Source organism: Erpetoichthys calabaricus, chromosome 2 (genome assembly GCF_900747795.2).
Source record: "Erpetoichthys calabaricus chromosome 2, fErpCal1.3, whole genome shotgun sequence".
In the NCBI taxonomy this organism is placed as follows: Eukaryota; Metazoa; Chordata; class Cladistia; order Polypteriformes; family Polypteridae; genus Erpetoichthys; species Erpetoichthys calabaricus.
The window spans coordinates 185,983,865-186,000,103 of record NC_041395.2 but is presented as its reverse complement, the minus strand read 5'-3'; the positions used below and the strand labels follow the sequence as shown (position 1 = coordinate 186,000,103).

Sequence of the window (16,239 nt, the reverse complement as noted above, 5' to 3'; positions counted from 1 at the left end):
TCACCAGTGCACCTAACCTGCATGTCTTTGGACTGTGGGAGGAAACTGGAGCACCCGGAGGAAACCCACGCAGACACGGGGAGAACATGCAAACTCCACACAGGGAGGACCCGGGAAGCGAACCCAGGTCTCCTTACTGCGAGGCAGCAGCGCTACCACTGCGCCACCGTGCTGCCCTGTGTAGAAATTATGCTGTTTTGTGTAGAAATTATGCTGTTTAATTTATCCAACCATTTTCAATTTAGGGTCGTGGGTGTCGGGGACTATTCCGACTTCATTCTGTCTTAAAAGAAGAGCACGGTCGCTCACACCCCAACACTCACTCATGAATGGCCGGTTTACAGTATATTCACCTATTCTGCGTATTTTAGGAACTGTGGGCAGAAAACGGAGAAAAACCGTTTAAACACGGGAGGGCCATACAAACACCATTTGACGTGATTTGAATCTGGTCTCCTGATCTGCGAGGCTACACCATGCCGCCTATTTTGTTTGCTATATGAAAAAAGATGAAAGATGTGACAAGCAAAACGATTATTTTATTAATATTAACAGTAATACAGACCACTTGCATGAACTGCAAGACCCGTGCACGTATACAGATCAGCAGCTCTATTCAGTACGTAAACGGAAACTTTAGGACATTGACCACATAAAAAATGCTTCAGTTTTGCTTGTCATATGCGATTTGTTTTATCCAAGTTAGTACATCGTACGTTTCTGCTTTGTAATCTTTTGAAAGATATAAAATCTGGAGTACCATTTATCGGTGTTTAACGAGTTTAGCCTTAGAGTACTGAAATGCGTGTTTTGTTCGCGTTTGTCTACCTATCCACCCTGTTTACTTCTGTTCTTGTATTACGTAGAGGGATACTGAAGAGTTTGTCACCGTTTATTAAAAGCACTGGCTATCTAACAAACGCCCGTAAGGTGGCGCCGTTGCATCACCAAACAAGACTAAAACAGTCAAGAACGTTTGGAGACACCTGATAGTTTATATATACTAGAAAATGTATAGTTTATGTATATTAGAAAATGTTTTGGACAGTGAATCGTGAAGCTCTACACTCAACATTGAACTCCGACAAAAAATTACTTTCCGCTTGAGCGGGCTGTTATCCTCCATCAGTCTAATGACGAAATAAAGCACTTTTCAATTCCTTATTCGGAGTAGGGCGTAAACCTTATTTTTTATTTCTTATAGCCTAATTTAGATTCCTTTCTGAGTTTCTATTAAATATGAAGTGCAGAATTAAAACGTTTTCGATTAATTGGCTATTCACTGGACGGCTGTAGACTTTTGTTATAATCCAATTCCTTAATTAGAAGCTCGTCCTTGCCGATAACAGATTGTTATTTAATTCTGTTGATTAAGTCTGTCATGTTATTCTTTTTGTTTTCTAAGAATATCATCCGAAATACTTGTGGACTGAAGCTGATAAGAAATGATTATTCCTTCACTTTTTCTTCTTCATTTCTTTTCAATTATTTTATTGTAAGACGCTTCATGATGAAAACATGCGACCAGGTGAAATGCTGAGATGCTGGTTCCTTTATCCTTTTTTTATTTTTATTTATTAATGAAATAGCTGGTTAAGAAAATATAAAGGAGATAAAATGTGAGTGAATTAAATTGTTTAAGACTAAAAGAAGCATATAGGGGTTGGAACTTTTAAACAGCTAAGAAAATACGGTAGTTCTTTAATAATTGCTTTAACACCATTGCCTTTCTTGTAGTGATGAAACAAGGTTGAAACAAAAACCTGCGGGCATTGGCGACCCTTCCAGACCGTATTGAGGACCCATATACAATTAAGCCCTGCGATCAGCCGGCACATTTTCCAGTGTTAGTTGTGGTTTTCTACCACAATGAGCGTAGGTTAAATAATTATTTGATAAACGAGCTTCGGACATAAACGATTATTTCAGTAAACTTTGTTGTTTAGTGTTTGTGTAGCACTTCGCGAGACTACCCGTTCAAGTTAAATAATACGTTAAAGCAGACGCAAAGAGTTTATGGCACAGCGTTGTATTTTAGAATGTAGACGACCAACAACCAATTGAATCGCCTATACTGTTAACTGTTAACAAGTAAGTTGTTACAAACGAAGCCTGATGTCATATAGAGAAATTACCTTTAACAAGTGGAGCAGACCATAAAGCGATGCTGAACTGTCACTTTTTGTGTTTAGACATAACCAGTCTTGATACCCGCCTCCACAATGAATCTACTGTACAGTTTACTTTAAATTGAGAATCTCTTTATATCACTGATTAAGACGCTCTGTCTGCAGAAAGGAAAGCGACGTTTGGAGGGATGTCTGGAATGTCTGCGCATATAATTAATTTTAGAAAAGAAAAACATTGACATTATGTACAGATCTGTTGTTTATTGTTTATCCGAACTACGTTGTTCGGCAAAATCGATAAAAAATACATATAAATTAGTAATGTCTTAACACGTACAAAAACAGTTTCACTGATACAATCTTAAAACGTTTTATAAAAGAATACACTGAATGCCCGTATACAATATCACGTATAAAAAATATTTCTTATCTTCAGAATGTATAAAATATAACTATATACAATTGGCAAGAAAATGCACGGATTGCACTTTTTTCTGAAGATTAAGTTCAAGTAGTAATGCCAACAAGGCTAACAAACCTCGTTTAAAAGAAACATTTTGACAACGTTGTTCACTCGTACATAGTCCACATTCACCCAAAATGTCATTTTAAAACAACGGTTTGCTTAGCAATATATTATAAACGACGTTCCAAAATTGTCTTTGAAACCAGACTTTCTTCAAATGAAAATTCCTTTAAGGCCATCCTCTTCCAACAGGTTGAACTTGGCTTCATCTAGTTAATTTTTAAGAGGGTATTTCCTTTTTTAAACTGTGACGGTAATTTGATTTGGCACAATCCACGGGGAGAGTAGCGCACTCTCGTTCTGTGACTTTTTTGTGAGACCTGATACTTCCTCGCTTGCATTGTACACTGTCCAGAGCCTTCCGTGTCCCGTTTACATTACTGGATAGTCTCAACAGGAGTTGCCACATTAAACGTGATGCTGTAGTTACTTTTTATCAATCACACGGGACGACACTACTGCAAGTGCGCCCAGCGAACTGAAAACTCTAAACAATAAATTTTGACGTTCATGTGTGCTTGAGGACCCCTCTCAGTTTACCCGATTGGTCGCTGGTTCTTATCCACACTGGCTGTAGCCTTCCTGCCAGGGAATAAAAGCCAACTCTCCTTACAGGCAGCGACCTGCGCCTTCTTTTGCCGTATTGATTGATTTTGTCGATGGGGGCGTTGTTGTCCTTCTCTGTGTTGGTTAGCTTGTAGAGACGGTTGGCTAACTCGTGCACCGTACACGTGCCCAGGTTACATCCGACCCTGAGCGACTGGTGGGTGAGGGAGTGCTTGTACCTCTTCACGCGGATGTTGACATCACTCCTGAAAGAAACGCATTTCTTAGTAAGACAGCTTAACCACAGCCTAAAAACCTATATTCTAGAAAACAATACATTTCTTCGGTGTCTTAATATTACTTATCTAGTTCTTACCTGTGACGAGGACTTAATGAATCTATGACATCTTCTGGTCTGATAAACTGCTCTTTGTTCATCCCTAATGTCTTGGATTCAGGTAGATTGTCCAGGCTCCTTTTCACTTTGCTTAGTGCCCAGATGCTAAATCTGGAATAAACATTAAAGACGAAATACTAAGAAAATCATCCACCAAAACAAACATTAGATGAAGGTAAAATGTTATAATTTAATAAAAAAAAAAGTCATCTGGTTGCACAATACACTTACTTTTTTCTTACATTTGAGGTTAAATCCAGCTTTGTTGTCTCAGCATTAAGAAAGGTGAAGGTTAATAGGCACCAGTAGAAAAGAACAATTTCTTTAAAAATGTTCATTTTAACTGGAGACCTGTAAAAACACAAAAAATGCAATAGGTCAGTTTTGTCATTTGACTCCCCTGACATGTCACATATCTAAAATATTTTCTTTCAGTCTGTCCTATCTATAAAACATATGTGGGGAAGACAAAGTACACATTTATTTGAAGTGTTAGTCTTAGATTACATGTTATTCACATGACAACTTAGAAAATATCAATTATCTGATTAAATATCAGAGTGAAGAACTGTGCACTTTAGTTATCTCTGGAAAAGGCACTCAGGATTTATGTGTGTTGTTCAGCTGCAAATCACATTCTAAGCTATTCAATTGTAAATCTGTAAATATTAATAATAATTTAAAATCCTAAAAGTGTATTTCAGTAGGAAAGGAAAACAGTGAAAAACTGATCAAACTCAAAAATAATTACTGCAGGTATTGTAGAAGAATATTAAACTTCGAAATCTAGTTTATCACTTTAATAAGAAAACAGAACATTAATTTAGGTTTTGTAATGTAAAAAGACATACCTGAAACACAAGAAATCCACAAATAAAGTCTTCTGTAAGTATGCCTTGAGAAGTTATTCCACCAGATCAGAAGTGCCAAATAAATAATGTCTAAATAATGTTTGTCTCCTGTTGAAAATGCACTGACCAGCCAGGCTGAAACATTTGCCTTTATAAAGAGCAAATGTGTGGGAGTGGCTGTGTGATTGGCAAATCCTCATGGACATCCCAAAGGATCTTTCAAGAAAGGAAAAAAAATATTAAACATAAAGCTCATGGCTAGGATTGTTTAGATTTAAATGATTTCTTTTAAATACTTGTTTGTTTCAAAGTTGTGTTAGCAGAATGCAACATAGATTTTAAACAACAACTAACTTTATGCAGCAGATGTAGCTTTTTTATCATAATCTTTACTTCATACTTTTGGTGTCTGCTTCTTCCATTTAATAATTTTATTGTCATCTCTTGTATGACTGTTTATAAATAAAAATATCAAAAATAACAGAAATAGCTACAATTGTAGTAGAAAAGTTTATCCCTATCTGTAATTTATGTAAATATTTCACATTGCATTTTGAAGTAACCATCCTTATGAAAATCAAAAGAATTCCTGAAATAATTCTAAGGGATGTTACATGTAGCATTTAAGAATACTTACATCCTTCCTCACAGTATACTTATGGTACTAATACTATAGTATAGGATAGTACTGTAATATAGTAGTATAATACTTTAATATATATATTGTCGCAGACGGCCAGGATCTCTACCTGGCTAGGATACGCTTATAATGGAAGGACCAGGGCAGAGAGTGTGCACAGGGCATTATCTCCCACAGATTACTGGGTGGCAGCAAGGTAGGACTTCATGGGAGTTGGAGTTCAGGAGTTCATGACAGCTATATTGGGTTCCAGGGGTACTGCCAGGTGCTGCGGCGCCCTACTTTGTCGGGTTTCTGACTTACCCTGAAGTGCTCCCAAACAACACTCTTGGGGCACGAGAAGGGGAGGAGGTGGATGAAGCTTGCCGGAGAAGGAGTGGAGGCGAGGATACAGAAAGGGAGAAAAAGAGAGAAAGAAAAGGAGAAGGAGAAAGTACAGTGTTGCTTTTTGCCTTGTGGTGCTGTTTAATGTGTTGCTAAAGGAAACATTTGGAAAGCACTACCCTTATAAATAAACTTGTGTGTTGTATGCTAAACTTGTGTCTGGTGTCTGTCTGTGTCGGGTTTGGCTGGAGCACCCCATGCAGGTAACTATATATATATATATATATATATATATATATATATATATATATATATATATATATATATATCTGTACTGTATTTTTGGCAGTTATCATTTTAACAAGATACAGGAATATAATTTTTTTTAATAACTTACAGGCCTTAGAAATAGTATTGCTTGCAAAAAACAGGATTTGAACTATTTATATTTACCATACACCATGTACACTGATGAAAAAAAAGAAGCAAAACATTATCTACGATAAGAAAATAGTTATAACTCATGTAATTTCTCCAAAAGTTGACATTTTGTTTTATCTATCTGAAAAGCAACAAAGCTTCAAAATAGAGGCATTTCATCTTGCCAAACACATGAAACGTCATCAAATGCTATTTTATCCAACTACTATAGGTCCAAGTGGATCGATACCTGATCTGTTCAGCTTTAAAAATGCCTTAATTCAAATCTTAAGCCACAGCAAAACAAACACCACATTTAATCAGTTTTCTGTGTGTTCCATAATGGCTCAAATGTCACATGAAGAAAATAAAGGGGTCATTAGTATGGTTCTTGCAAGCATATCACATGCCTCTCCACTGTGTCCCAACTACAAGCTAGGTTTCAGATGGCAACCCAAAATTTGGTCCCCATCAAGTGAGTGCGGAGACTATGTATATCAGACTTGTCCAACTGAGAGATTGTTACAGATTTGACACATTTACTGCTGCTAAAATAGCCAGAAGATACTATGTTTACATTAGGACATGATTGTGAGGGACAAGCTCCATGCTACTGGCCTTAGAGAAAGGTAATCAGTCAAAAACCCTCTGCTTACACCTCCTAGGAGACACGACTTTCTCCCTACCACTGGCCAGCAACTTCATTCAGGCACTACTGCAAATACAGGACCATTTCCTACAAATGCAGATTCAGAGACACAGTGGCTTTGTGCAGTAGAGGTGTCAAGCAAGAGGAAGTCACATAAGATACCAAAGGAGTTTAAGATGACTGTTATTAATGCTCACTAGTGTTTCTTGTTGTTTTTGTCAGTATACTGTTTTGTTTTCCTATTGTTCTCATTTGTGCATTGCCATTTCCATAATCAAGGTTATAATTTCAGTCCACCAGCAAAAGTTATGATTGTTTTCTCTATTCATCTATATTGTAATATCTCAGGGTGTGCAACAGATGGAGGAATAGCTGTTTCGATCCTTTTCCCTCTCCTATGTGCCACATGGCTCTCCCTCACTCAACTCCTGTGGGGTCATTTTGTTCATTCCCTCAGCTCTTAGAATCAATACAAAGCCAAGGTCTACATCAGGATGCTAGCAGTCAGGAGACATACCTGAATTGGTCTCAGTGCTGTTTCTGCAAACCTTCTCCACCCACCCCAAACCCCCCCACCTCAGTGCTGTTCACCAAGCTTCATTTATGTTGGCTTCTCTGCCCCATTTGACAAGTCTCAGCCACCTGAGGAGTGTGTTCCCAGGGGTGCTACAAGAGCAGACATCCTAGGCTGACTATTTCAAAACACACTTTCTTTAATCATACATATTTATCTGACAGACTAATATCTATCTATCTATCTATCTATCTATCTATCTATCTATCTATCTATCTATCTATCTATCTATCTATCTATCTATCTATCTATCTATCTATATCAGTGTTAAAAAGTGTACTTGGTCAATCGATGTAATGTCATTTCTGTCTACATAATAGATAGGTGTCAGTATCAGAACATTTTAAGTAGAGGAAAAATGACAGAGTTTCTACTGAACAGATTGCTGCTGTGACATCACACATTCACAGTGAAGAAAAAGTACATTGTCAGGAAGGTTCCATTAGCTCAGCAGATGAAGTTGTTTGCATTAAGTTGTGGATTTGAGTCCATTTGAGTCCAACTGAGGCAGACTCATTCCAAGGTAAATTAAAGTAAAGAATTATGAAGAAAAAAATTTAGCAGCAAATGGCAAGAACAGGGGGTATTCTCTGGATGTCACTTAAATCATCCAAGATCAGAAGCATCATCTTGGATCAGCTAATGACATTTAAACTCATCCAGTTATGTTAGTTCTCCAAATGCACCTGAGGATTAGATTAGCATAGCTGGATTCAATCATTTAAGATGATTGTGCACTCTTGTGCTGCTTGAAAAACTCATATATATCGAGACTAGAAAACATGATTGCTAAGTCGCTTATTGGTGGATAGAGATGGCAAAAGAAAGAGCTCAATTTTTTCCCAGTCTGAGTTTTATTGGAGGGGTATGATGAATTCAAGGAATTAATGTGTAAAAAAGAAACACAGCAAAAGCGGCCAAAACTTGAAAATAGGGCTGGCAAAAAGTGGCTTATTAAACATGTAAAATTGGCATATTAAACAAAAGGTGAAGATCAAAGATACCCCCCCCCCCCCACACACACACACACACTTTGCAGTCTGAAAGGAAGTAAACAGTCTTGGGTAATAAACATAACATTTGTGTTGAACAATTGTGTCAAGGTGCAGTGGCCTCATGTCATAATCAGGCTGCACCACCACCTCAGGGGCCCTTCTTTTCTGATGGTGGCTATGTTGTGTAAGATAGAGCATGCAACAATTATGTCACATGTTCTGTTGGGTGAAACCCTCAGCCTTTTTAGACATTGAAATCTCTCCTTTAGGTGGCCAAACGTAATTTCAATAGCCCTTCTCCTAGACTGAGCTCTACTATATCGGGTTTTTTGGCCAGGGTTGGGGTTGGGGAATGGGGTCATTAAACACAATCTGCAGGTGTAGCCCCTGTCTCCAACCAGGATCCCATCATGATGACATGTGTAAAATGTAACAATTTTGAGTAACATAAATGCTTCACCATGATTTATAAATATGTATGGGTATTATCTTGATCAAGTGTCCAATACAGGTGTGACTCCCTAAAAATTCTGGAGTCATGACCCTGGCCATCTAGCCTCCAGATCTGAAAGATGCAAGATACAGCACAGATCATCTGAGAATGTATTCATAGCATGCATGTTAGACAAATTTATTCACTATGTCAACAGGCCGATTGGCTATTTTCAGCTGTAATGTTATAGGTTATACTACCTGTACATTAATACTAAAGGAGCCTTTTCTATTCATGTAATCCCTTTCATTTGCATTTGATGGGATGTTGATTTGGATCTGAGTACAGTCCAATGCTCCAATCACATTAGGGAATACTGGGAAATGAGAATATGAGTTCTTTAAAGAAACATAAGCTTTTGCCTATATATTACCTGCAATGGCATAAAAGGCCTCTTTAGTTGTCTGCACACACAGGTGTCCAGGACAAACAATAAAAACTCTGAGGAAGCGTTTCAGGGCCAAGTAGACTTGGCGAATTCCCTGACAAACAGTGCTCTTTGACAAATTTTCTGCATCACCAACCGTATATAAAAAAGTGATGCTTGCAAAAACCTCACAGTAATGACTTCTCTGAGTTTGGCTGCTAATATAAAGAGATAATAAATTTCTGATGCATAAAATTCCCTCTCGGCTAAAGCACTATCTCTCAAAACAATGATCATTTGGACATGTTGACAATCACGCAAAACTCTCTCGACTTGAAATTCTCTGCACAGATTTCAATCAGTCGTTCATCTATGAATGGCGAGACCAAAGCTGAATGGATTTCCATTCTGACTAGTTAAGTGTGGTGCTAATTCTTGTTTACATAGAACAAACCTGCTCCCCAGAATGTTTTAGGGTTTACGATTTTTGTGCTATGACGATACATTCAACATGATAATGCTAAATCGTTAACAATTTAATCCTACTAAACTAGTAATCCACATATGGGGAATACCCCTCAGTAGTTTTATTGAACAATCGCCATGGGTTCAGATAGGGGAGATCACCTGTTATTAATATTTTGGAATATAATGGGGAAGCAACAAAAGGATACTATCAATGTTGGTGCATATGATGTTGTTTATCTTGATTTTCAGATAAGTCCCATATGAGAGGCTAGCCATAAAACTAAAGGAAATGGGAGCTCAGGACATAGTGTGTAAATGAGTGCAAAATTGGCTAAAACATAGAGAGCAAAGGATTACCGTTTGAGGAACCTTGTCAGAATTAGGTGATGTGATTTAGGAGAAATTAGGTGATAGGATTGGCAAGCTTTGATGGGCTGAATGGCTTATTCTTGTCAAACATTTTCTGATGTCCTAAAAACCTATTATGGAAATGCAATATTGTTTTTCTTTTGATGATTACATATTAACTAATAACTTTCAGGTATACTGAATTGTACTATTTAGATCTGATAAATATATAAGGTCAGACCTATCATCGTTATCTATAAAGAAGGGGTAAGTAGAATTTAGATGATTAAATTATATATGTTGAATTTATGATTTTGTAACTTTTCACTTTAATTCTACAATTAAGTTTTTCTTAGGGTCATTACCAAAAGGCTTTAGGAACTGGAATAATACCTGAGCAACTGATACACAAACCATTTTAAGGAGTACATCAGGTAACTGTTTTCTATAAAATTAAATTAAGATAACATACAGTATTTTAATAAATTTTTGTTTATCATAGTTTTGAAAAGTGGCATAATGTTACTTGTTGGTTGGATATGCAAATAAGAATTTTACTGTACTCAGTACATGTGACACTCCTCTTACTTTTCCTCCTCTTCGTCTTCCTCCTTCTCCTCCTCCTCCTCCTACTACTACTACTGCGCTACAACACCTCACCTGATATGAAAATCAGTTGCTGTCAAATCTCTCTAAACTACTCTATGTTCTATATCCTAAGCAAAGATAGTAAAAAATATCAAAAGAAATTTTCTTAATTCAGCATTTATTCTTTAAAGTATAAAAATGAGAATCTTTTCTGGTTATTTAATATGCATTTCCAAAACATTAGTGATGCCTAGAAAAACAACACAAATATATGTAGCATGGCAAAACTTGAATTGAACAAGTGTCTACTATGAGTATACTGTAAATATAATACCTTTGGTACAAAAATCACAGAATAAAGTATTACACAGTAAAAAAAAATGTCAATTTTAAAGAAACTGTACAAAACATTTGACTTTTTTTATGCATGTTATAGTTCAAGGATGACCTTTTCTACTTCACAAATCTATTAATTAAGCCATTTCTTATTTAGTATCATAAGTGGATTTTCCTAAATATTAAAAGAGAAAAATTGTTTCAGACTTTGAAATAATACAGGGACATTTGTCTAGAATGATTATTAATTGAGAAAATTCTATATTAGAGCTGGGATCAAATTCCATCACTCACATGCATAGTCTTACCCTGAATGGACACATATGCCATCCACACAGTTGGCTTGCAGGGTTGTTGTTAATATGAATAAGCATCATTGAAGCCAAACATCTCTGAATGTCTATTTTATCTCAGATATTGATTTGTTGCATTAGTCAAGTGTTATTGGAGGTAAAACTTTTCTTTAATTATGGAGTGCCTTTAAAAAGTAATTGCCCTCTTGATATTTTTCACACTTTATTACAATGCAACATTGAATCATAATAAATATAATTGGGCTTGGCACTAGCAAGGGGAAAATGCTTTTTATAAGGTACTGTGTCCGTTTTTATGTGTCAGAAACACAGTGATAACAATACTGATTGGTCCACAACTGTCTGTCTGAATTAAGATCCTGGATGGCTAATAATTTTCTTGATCTAAATCAAAATAAAACGGAGGTGCTTATAGTGGGTCCATCAGCTAAAGCCCAAATTGGTCTTGGTCTTCTCGGCTCTTTCTCTGTCTTTTCCAAACCTCAAGTCCGCAATCTTGGGGTTACCTTTGACAGTAACCTCTCTTTTGAGAAACAAATAAATTCTGTAGTCAAGAGTTGCTTTTTCCAACTTCTTCTATTAGGTAAGATAAAGCATTTTTTAACTTTTAGGGATCTTGAGAAAGCTACTCATGCGTTTATTTTTTCTCGCCTCGATTACTGCAACTCGCTGTATTCTGGGATTAACAAATCCTCGATACACAGGTTACAGTTGGTACAAAATGCTGCCGCTCGCTTTCTGGTTGGGGCAAGAAAGTATGACTCTGTCTCTCCTATTTTAGCTTCTTTACACTGGCTGCCTATCAGTTTTCGAATTGATTTTAAAATCCTGCTGCTAGTTTTTAAATCTTTACATGGGCTTGCTCCTGCCTATTTATCTGAACTGTGTGTTTTACATCAGCCATCTAGAGTGCTTAGATCTTCTGGTCAGCTGTCTCTGGTTGTCCCTCATACTAAGTGTAAAACCAAGGGGGACAGGTCTTTTGCAGCTGTCGCACCTCGCCTGTGGAACTCTTTACCTCATCATATAAAGGAGTCGTCTACAATTGAACTGTTTAAAACAAGATTAAAGACTCATTTCTAGTCACTTGCATTCAGTTACCTTCAGTAATACTGATGGCTTCCTCTTTGTGATTATATTACATTACTTCTATTTTTTATGTATATAACATTACTTCTATTTATTATGTATTTTATTTTATGTTCATATATTTTATTTCTATTTATGTTTTATGTTAATTTGTTCTATTTTTGTAAAGCACTTTGGCCACAGCATTACAATGTTTGTTTAAATGTGCTATATAAATAAATTGACATTGACATTGACATTTAATGAGAGCTGTCCTCTTGCAAATAAAATCAATTTAAAAAACAATAAATACAATTTACACTTGCAGATTTTGTTGTCACTTATACATTTGACAGCATATTCAAAATAAAATTCAGTGTATAATTTCTTCCACCTTCATATGTAATTTGTACAAAGTTTGGACTTTTTTAGTGAATAGCAATCTATTTACTAAATGTTGTTACATTAATATTCTCTAGTGACTTATAGCTGGCACTAGGCTTAATGTTCTCTAGTGACTGATAGCTAACACCAAACTGCTATCATTTCCCCAGTTACAGAACTTGTTTATTGTTTACAGTGCAAGTTCTTATCTATTCAGTCATTCTTACAGAAAGTATGGTCTGAAACTCATTAAAAATGTATTATTCTCACGCCAATTCATATGTACAAAAAGTCCAAAGGTCCCTGGCCTCAGTAATGTAGGCATATCTCTTCTTATTGCTTACTACTTTACTCCAATTATCAGGCTTAACTGCCTTAGAATAAAAGAGGTGTTAATGCTGTGACAACACCTTATGTCGCAGACCAGATACTGGGAGATCAGTTTGATTGGTTGTACGTGAAAAGCAAACTACTGTGTTTTTAATTTTACATGATGTTGTGCAGATTGTAACAGCGTTTACCTGTGTGAGACATTGTTGCTAGCTCTTCTGTGTTTTCTTTTTGGTGTCTTTTTAGGAATTTACATTTATATTGAACACCACCCAACTTGCTTATCACTAAAGCATCAGGCAAAAAAAAAAAAAAAAACTGGCACCAAGTTTGAACCAAGTGCCATTTCTCTTGCAAGTCACACTTATGCATACACACTTACTCATATGGGACTAATTTAGAATGTCCAATTAACATAACACACACTTTTGGAATCTAAGAGGGAATTCAGAATATTCCTAGAAATTCTAGCAAAGCCATGCAAATGGATGGAAAATTTGGCAATTCCAAAAAGACAGTGGTCAGGTCACCAAACCAATATTTTGCAGATGGTCCTTTGCCTCTCATTATACTGAAGCTTTATTTTAATTAAATAATTATTCTTCTATAGTTTTTTTAGAGAATAAATTGTAAAAGATGTGCATAAGTTTTGTTTTTAAATTTTATTTATTTGTTATTTTTCCCCCAATGGTAAGGATTAAACAGAACTGATTTATTAAAGTTCCTCGTGCATATTTTCAATCTTGTTGCCTTTTTCTTGTCATTTTTTGGTCTCTTTTCTTAAATATTTTCACACTTATGGTGAAAATAATGTGTGGTTCACATTGATTATGTTTTTGGCTGTGCCTCAGATACTGTGTGGTAAAACTGCAAATGTAATAGCTGCATGTACAACAGCATGTGTCTTATCAGCTTATATGCCATAAATATGATAGTCTCATGATTCTTTGCTAAAGTTATGAGTAATAGTTGATTTGCATTTTTAGCTTTACACTTTGGTGAGGTAGCTGTGATCAGACTGTTCTTTGCCCTTTAGAGCTCATTGAACTACAAAGAAAGCACACTTTTAGTTGGTTACTGATAAGCCTGTAGACTTGTGCAAGTCTCATGTCATATTTTTCAGTCCAAGTGGTTTGCTATTTTTTCTATTCACTACAAGCTGAGTTTTCTATCCTGCAGATTGTTCACGGAGCATACCTCTGAATTTTTTGAATTTCCAGGTATAGACAACTGGAGTCAAAAAAGTGAATCATTTTGCAGTGAGCATTGCAGTGAGATTTCAATATTGTTCTTTCAAATTTTTGAATAAAGGACTTTTTTGAATGTTCATTGTGCAATGCTGATCCTGAAACATAGCAGTAGACCCTCATTGTTTGACTAACTGTTTCAAAAACCTAAACTAGGGGCCATACTGAGTCTGATATGTTAAGCAGGTATCCCACACTTTCTGCTCATAAGGTGTGTGAGGAGTTACAATTGTATTCCATATATCATTGAAATTTTAAATTATACCATTTCACCAAAGTAGGAGACAACAGGAGTCTGAAATTTTAATTTGCAGTAAAGTCACATAGAGTCACAAGATATGTAAGCAAATTGGCCATTGCAGTTCTAGGTTCATGATAAATAAAATTTTCCTAAAGAAAAATCTTTTTCACTTCAGACACAGAGGAATCTGGCATGGCTAATGACTGGACCTGATAAAGCTGGACTTTCAAGAATGATATCAGCTTTTATAACATCTTAAGTTCAAAGCTGTTTGATTGCGCTTTATTTTGCACTTTTGCACTTTAGATTGAACTTTCATCTTATGTGGTTAAAATACAATTAGATAGTACTGTAATATAAATAGCATTAAAATACAAAACTCTATGCAAAACATATAAAACTGCTCCTAATATTGTGATTGTACAAACAAGTGGTTATTCTTCATGGTATTAATGGAATGCAAGTGAAGGTCTGAAGCTGATTGCCTCACTGTTGATGTAAATGTTTCCCATCTTCTCTGAGTTACCATCTTCACATGTCTAGGATATGAGACAGAAAGCATAAGACCCAGGGGGTAAATTCCTGTAGACAAAGGGAAAAATATGCAAGCTCCATACAGATAATGTGACTAATGATCCAGTCTTTTGAGCATTTTTTTTTCAGTAAGATTAAGAAGAGTCCAAGTCATATGCAGCTTTATATGGTAAAATTTTAGATTTTAAAATCTAAACTTTACTAGATGCCAATCTGGAGGTAAAAGAGCAGAAATTACACTTTCCAGTTTTAAGTGTGATGTTTGCTGCAGTATTTTATTTTAAGTGAAATGTTGCTACTTCATAGCTCTATGAGTCTGCGTCACCAGCACACTACATTTTCTCTAGGTCTTATAATTTTTGTCCCATATCTCAAAAGCATCCACTGAGCACTGTACAGGCACAGTATTTAATAAACCTAATTAGATGGGTTCAATTGTGGTTTCTAGTTACAAAGTGGAAGATTTTAAAGGTGATGTTTTTACATTCACAGAAGTGTACTTGTGTGTTTAGCCTTTCTTTTAAAGGAAATATGAATGTTTTTATATATAGGAGAATTTATTTTGTTTAAAGTCTTTGACAGGAGCTTATTGTTAGCATCTCATTCAAAACATAAAATAAACATTTTGGGGCTTGTCTAAGTTTACAATGCTAAAACTACTGTATAATCAAGTTTACTTAATATAATGAATGCATATATTTAATTCAAAAATTAGCCTCTTCAAATGAGAGAATTAGGTGATACATTTGCTATTTGCTTCTGTACAGATTATATAACTACCATTCCAAAATTTGGCAAGCATCTGCTTTGTGTTTTTATTATCATCTAATAATTCAGTAACATTTGGCTGATAGATACGTGGTCTTTTTGGAATCTAACCATGAAGCTCTACTGTCACCTCTGACCTGTTGTAGTAAGTCACAAATGCTGCCTTATTATTAAAAGATTTAAGTTAGTTCTGTGGATTCTGTCATTTTTGGGTATGTAAACCTGTATTTAGTCTGAAACAAGCCAATGGTTTTTTCAAGATTTTATCAGTAGGTAGGAGAATCTTGTCTAGGTTGTAGTTGGCTATCTTGGAACCCAAAAATTAATGGTACCTGAATTTGCACATAGTCTCACTTTAATAACTGGTAATAACTGATTGTTTACTTGATCACCATGAGGTGAAACACAACATGCCCGTCTGCTTTTGTGGAACTTGTCTTGCCTGTTTGAAGAACTTTGAGATAGTGCTATAGCCTCTTCAGCCACTGTTTTATTGACAGACTCCATGAAGATGGTCTGCTAGTTACCAAACTGTATATGTTGTTCTTGCACCTGTTCCACTAAGTGATGCAGTGCTTTTTACAGTGCTTGCTGTTTCTGCAGGAATGAACATTGTATCCTTCTGACTAAACTGCTTTTAAACAAAACAGAATAAATCAGTATGTTTCAGCCAGTGTGCTGCAGCACAGTGTTGTTCCGTGA

The 16,239-nt window shown here is 35.9% G+C and overlaps 1 protein-coding gene across 1 annotated transcript; it reads right to left on the bottom strand.

Annotated features, from left to right (window-relative positions):
- Positions 1-2,370: 2,370 nt before the first annotated feature.
- LOC114646618 (pro-adrenomedullin-like) lies at positions 2,371-4,583 on the bottom strand. The gene is made up of 4 exons (XM_028794892.2): positions 4,450-4,583; positions 3,830-3,949; positions 3,578-3,709; positions 2,371-3,467 (listed from the first exon to the last, which is right to left on the bottom strand). Exons 2-4 carry the CDS (start codon positions 3,934-3,936, stop codon positions 3,164-3,166), a joined length of 543 nt encoding a protein of 180 aa, XP_028650725.1. The 5' UTR covers positions 3,937-3,949; positions 4,450-4,583; the 3' UTR covers positions 2,371-3,163.
- Between the last annotated feature and the right edge of the window lie 11,656 nt (positions 4,584-16,239).

Coding starts and splice junctions, on each gene's coding strand:
- LOC114646618 (XM_028794892.2), bottom strand. CDS start 3,936: ATGAACATTTTTAAAGAAATTGTTCTTTTCTACTGGTGCCTATTAACC. Junction 3,710..3,829: donor ACCTCAAATGTAAGAAAAAA/GTAAGTGTATTG, acceptor TGTTTATTCCAG/ATTTAGCATCTGGGCACTAA. Junction 3,468..3,577: donor TCATTAAGTCCTCGTCACAG/GTAAGAACTAGA, acceptor CGTTTCTTTCAG/GAGTGATGTCAACATCCGCG.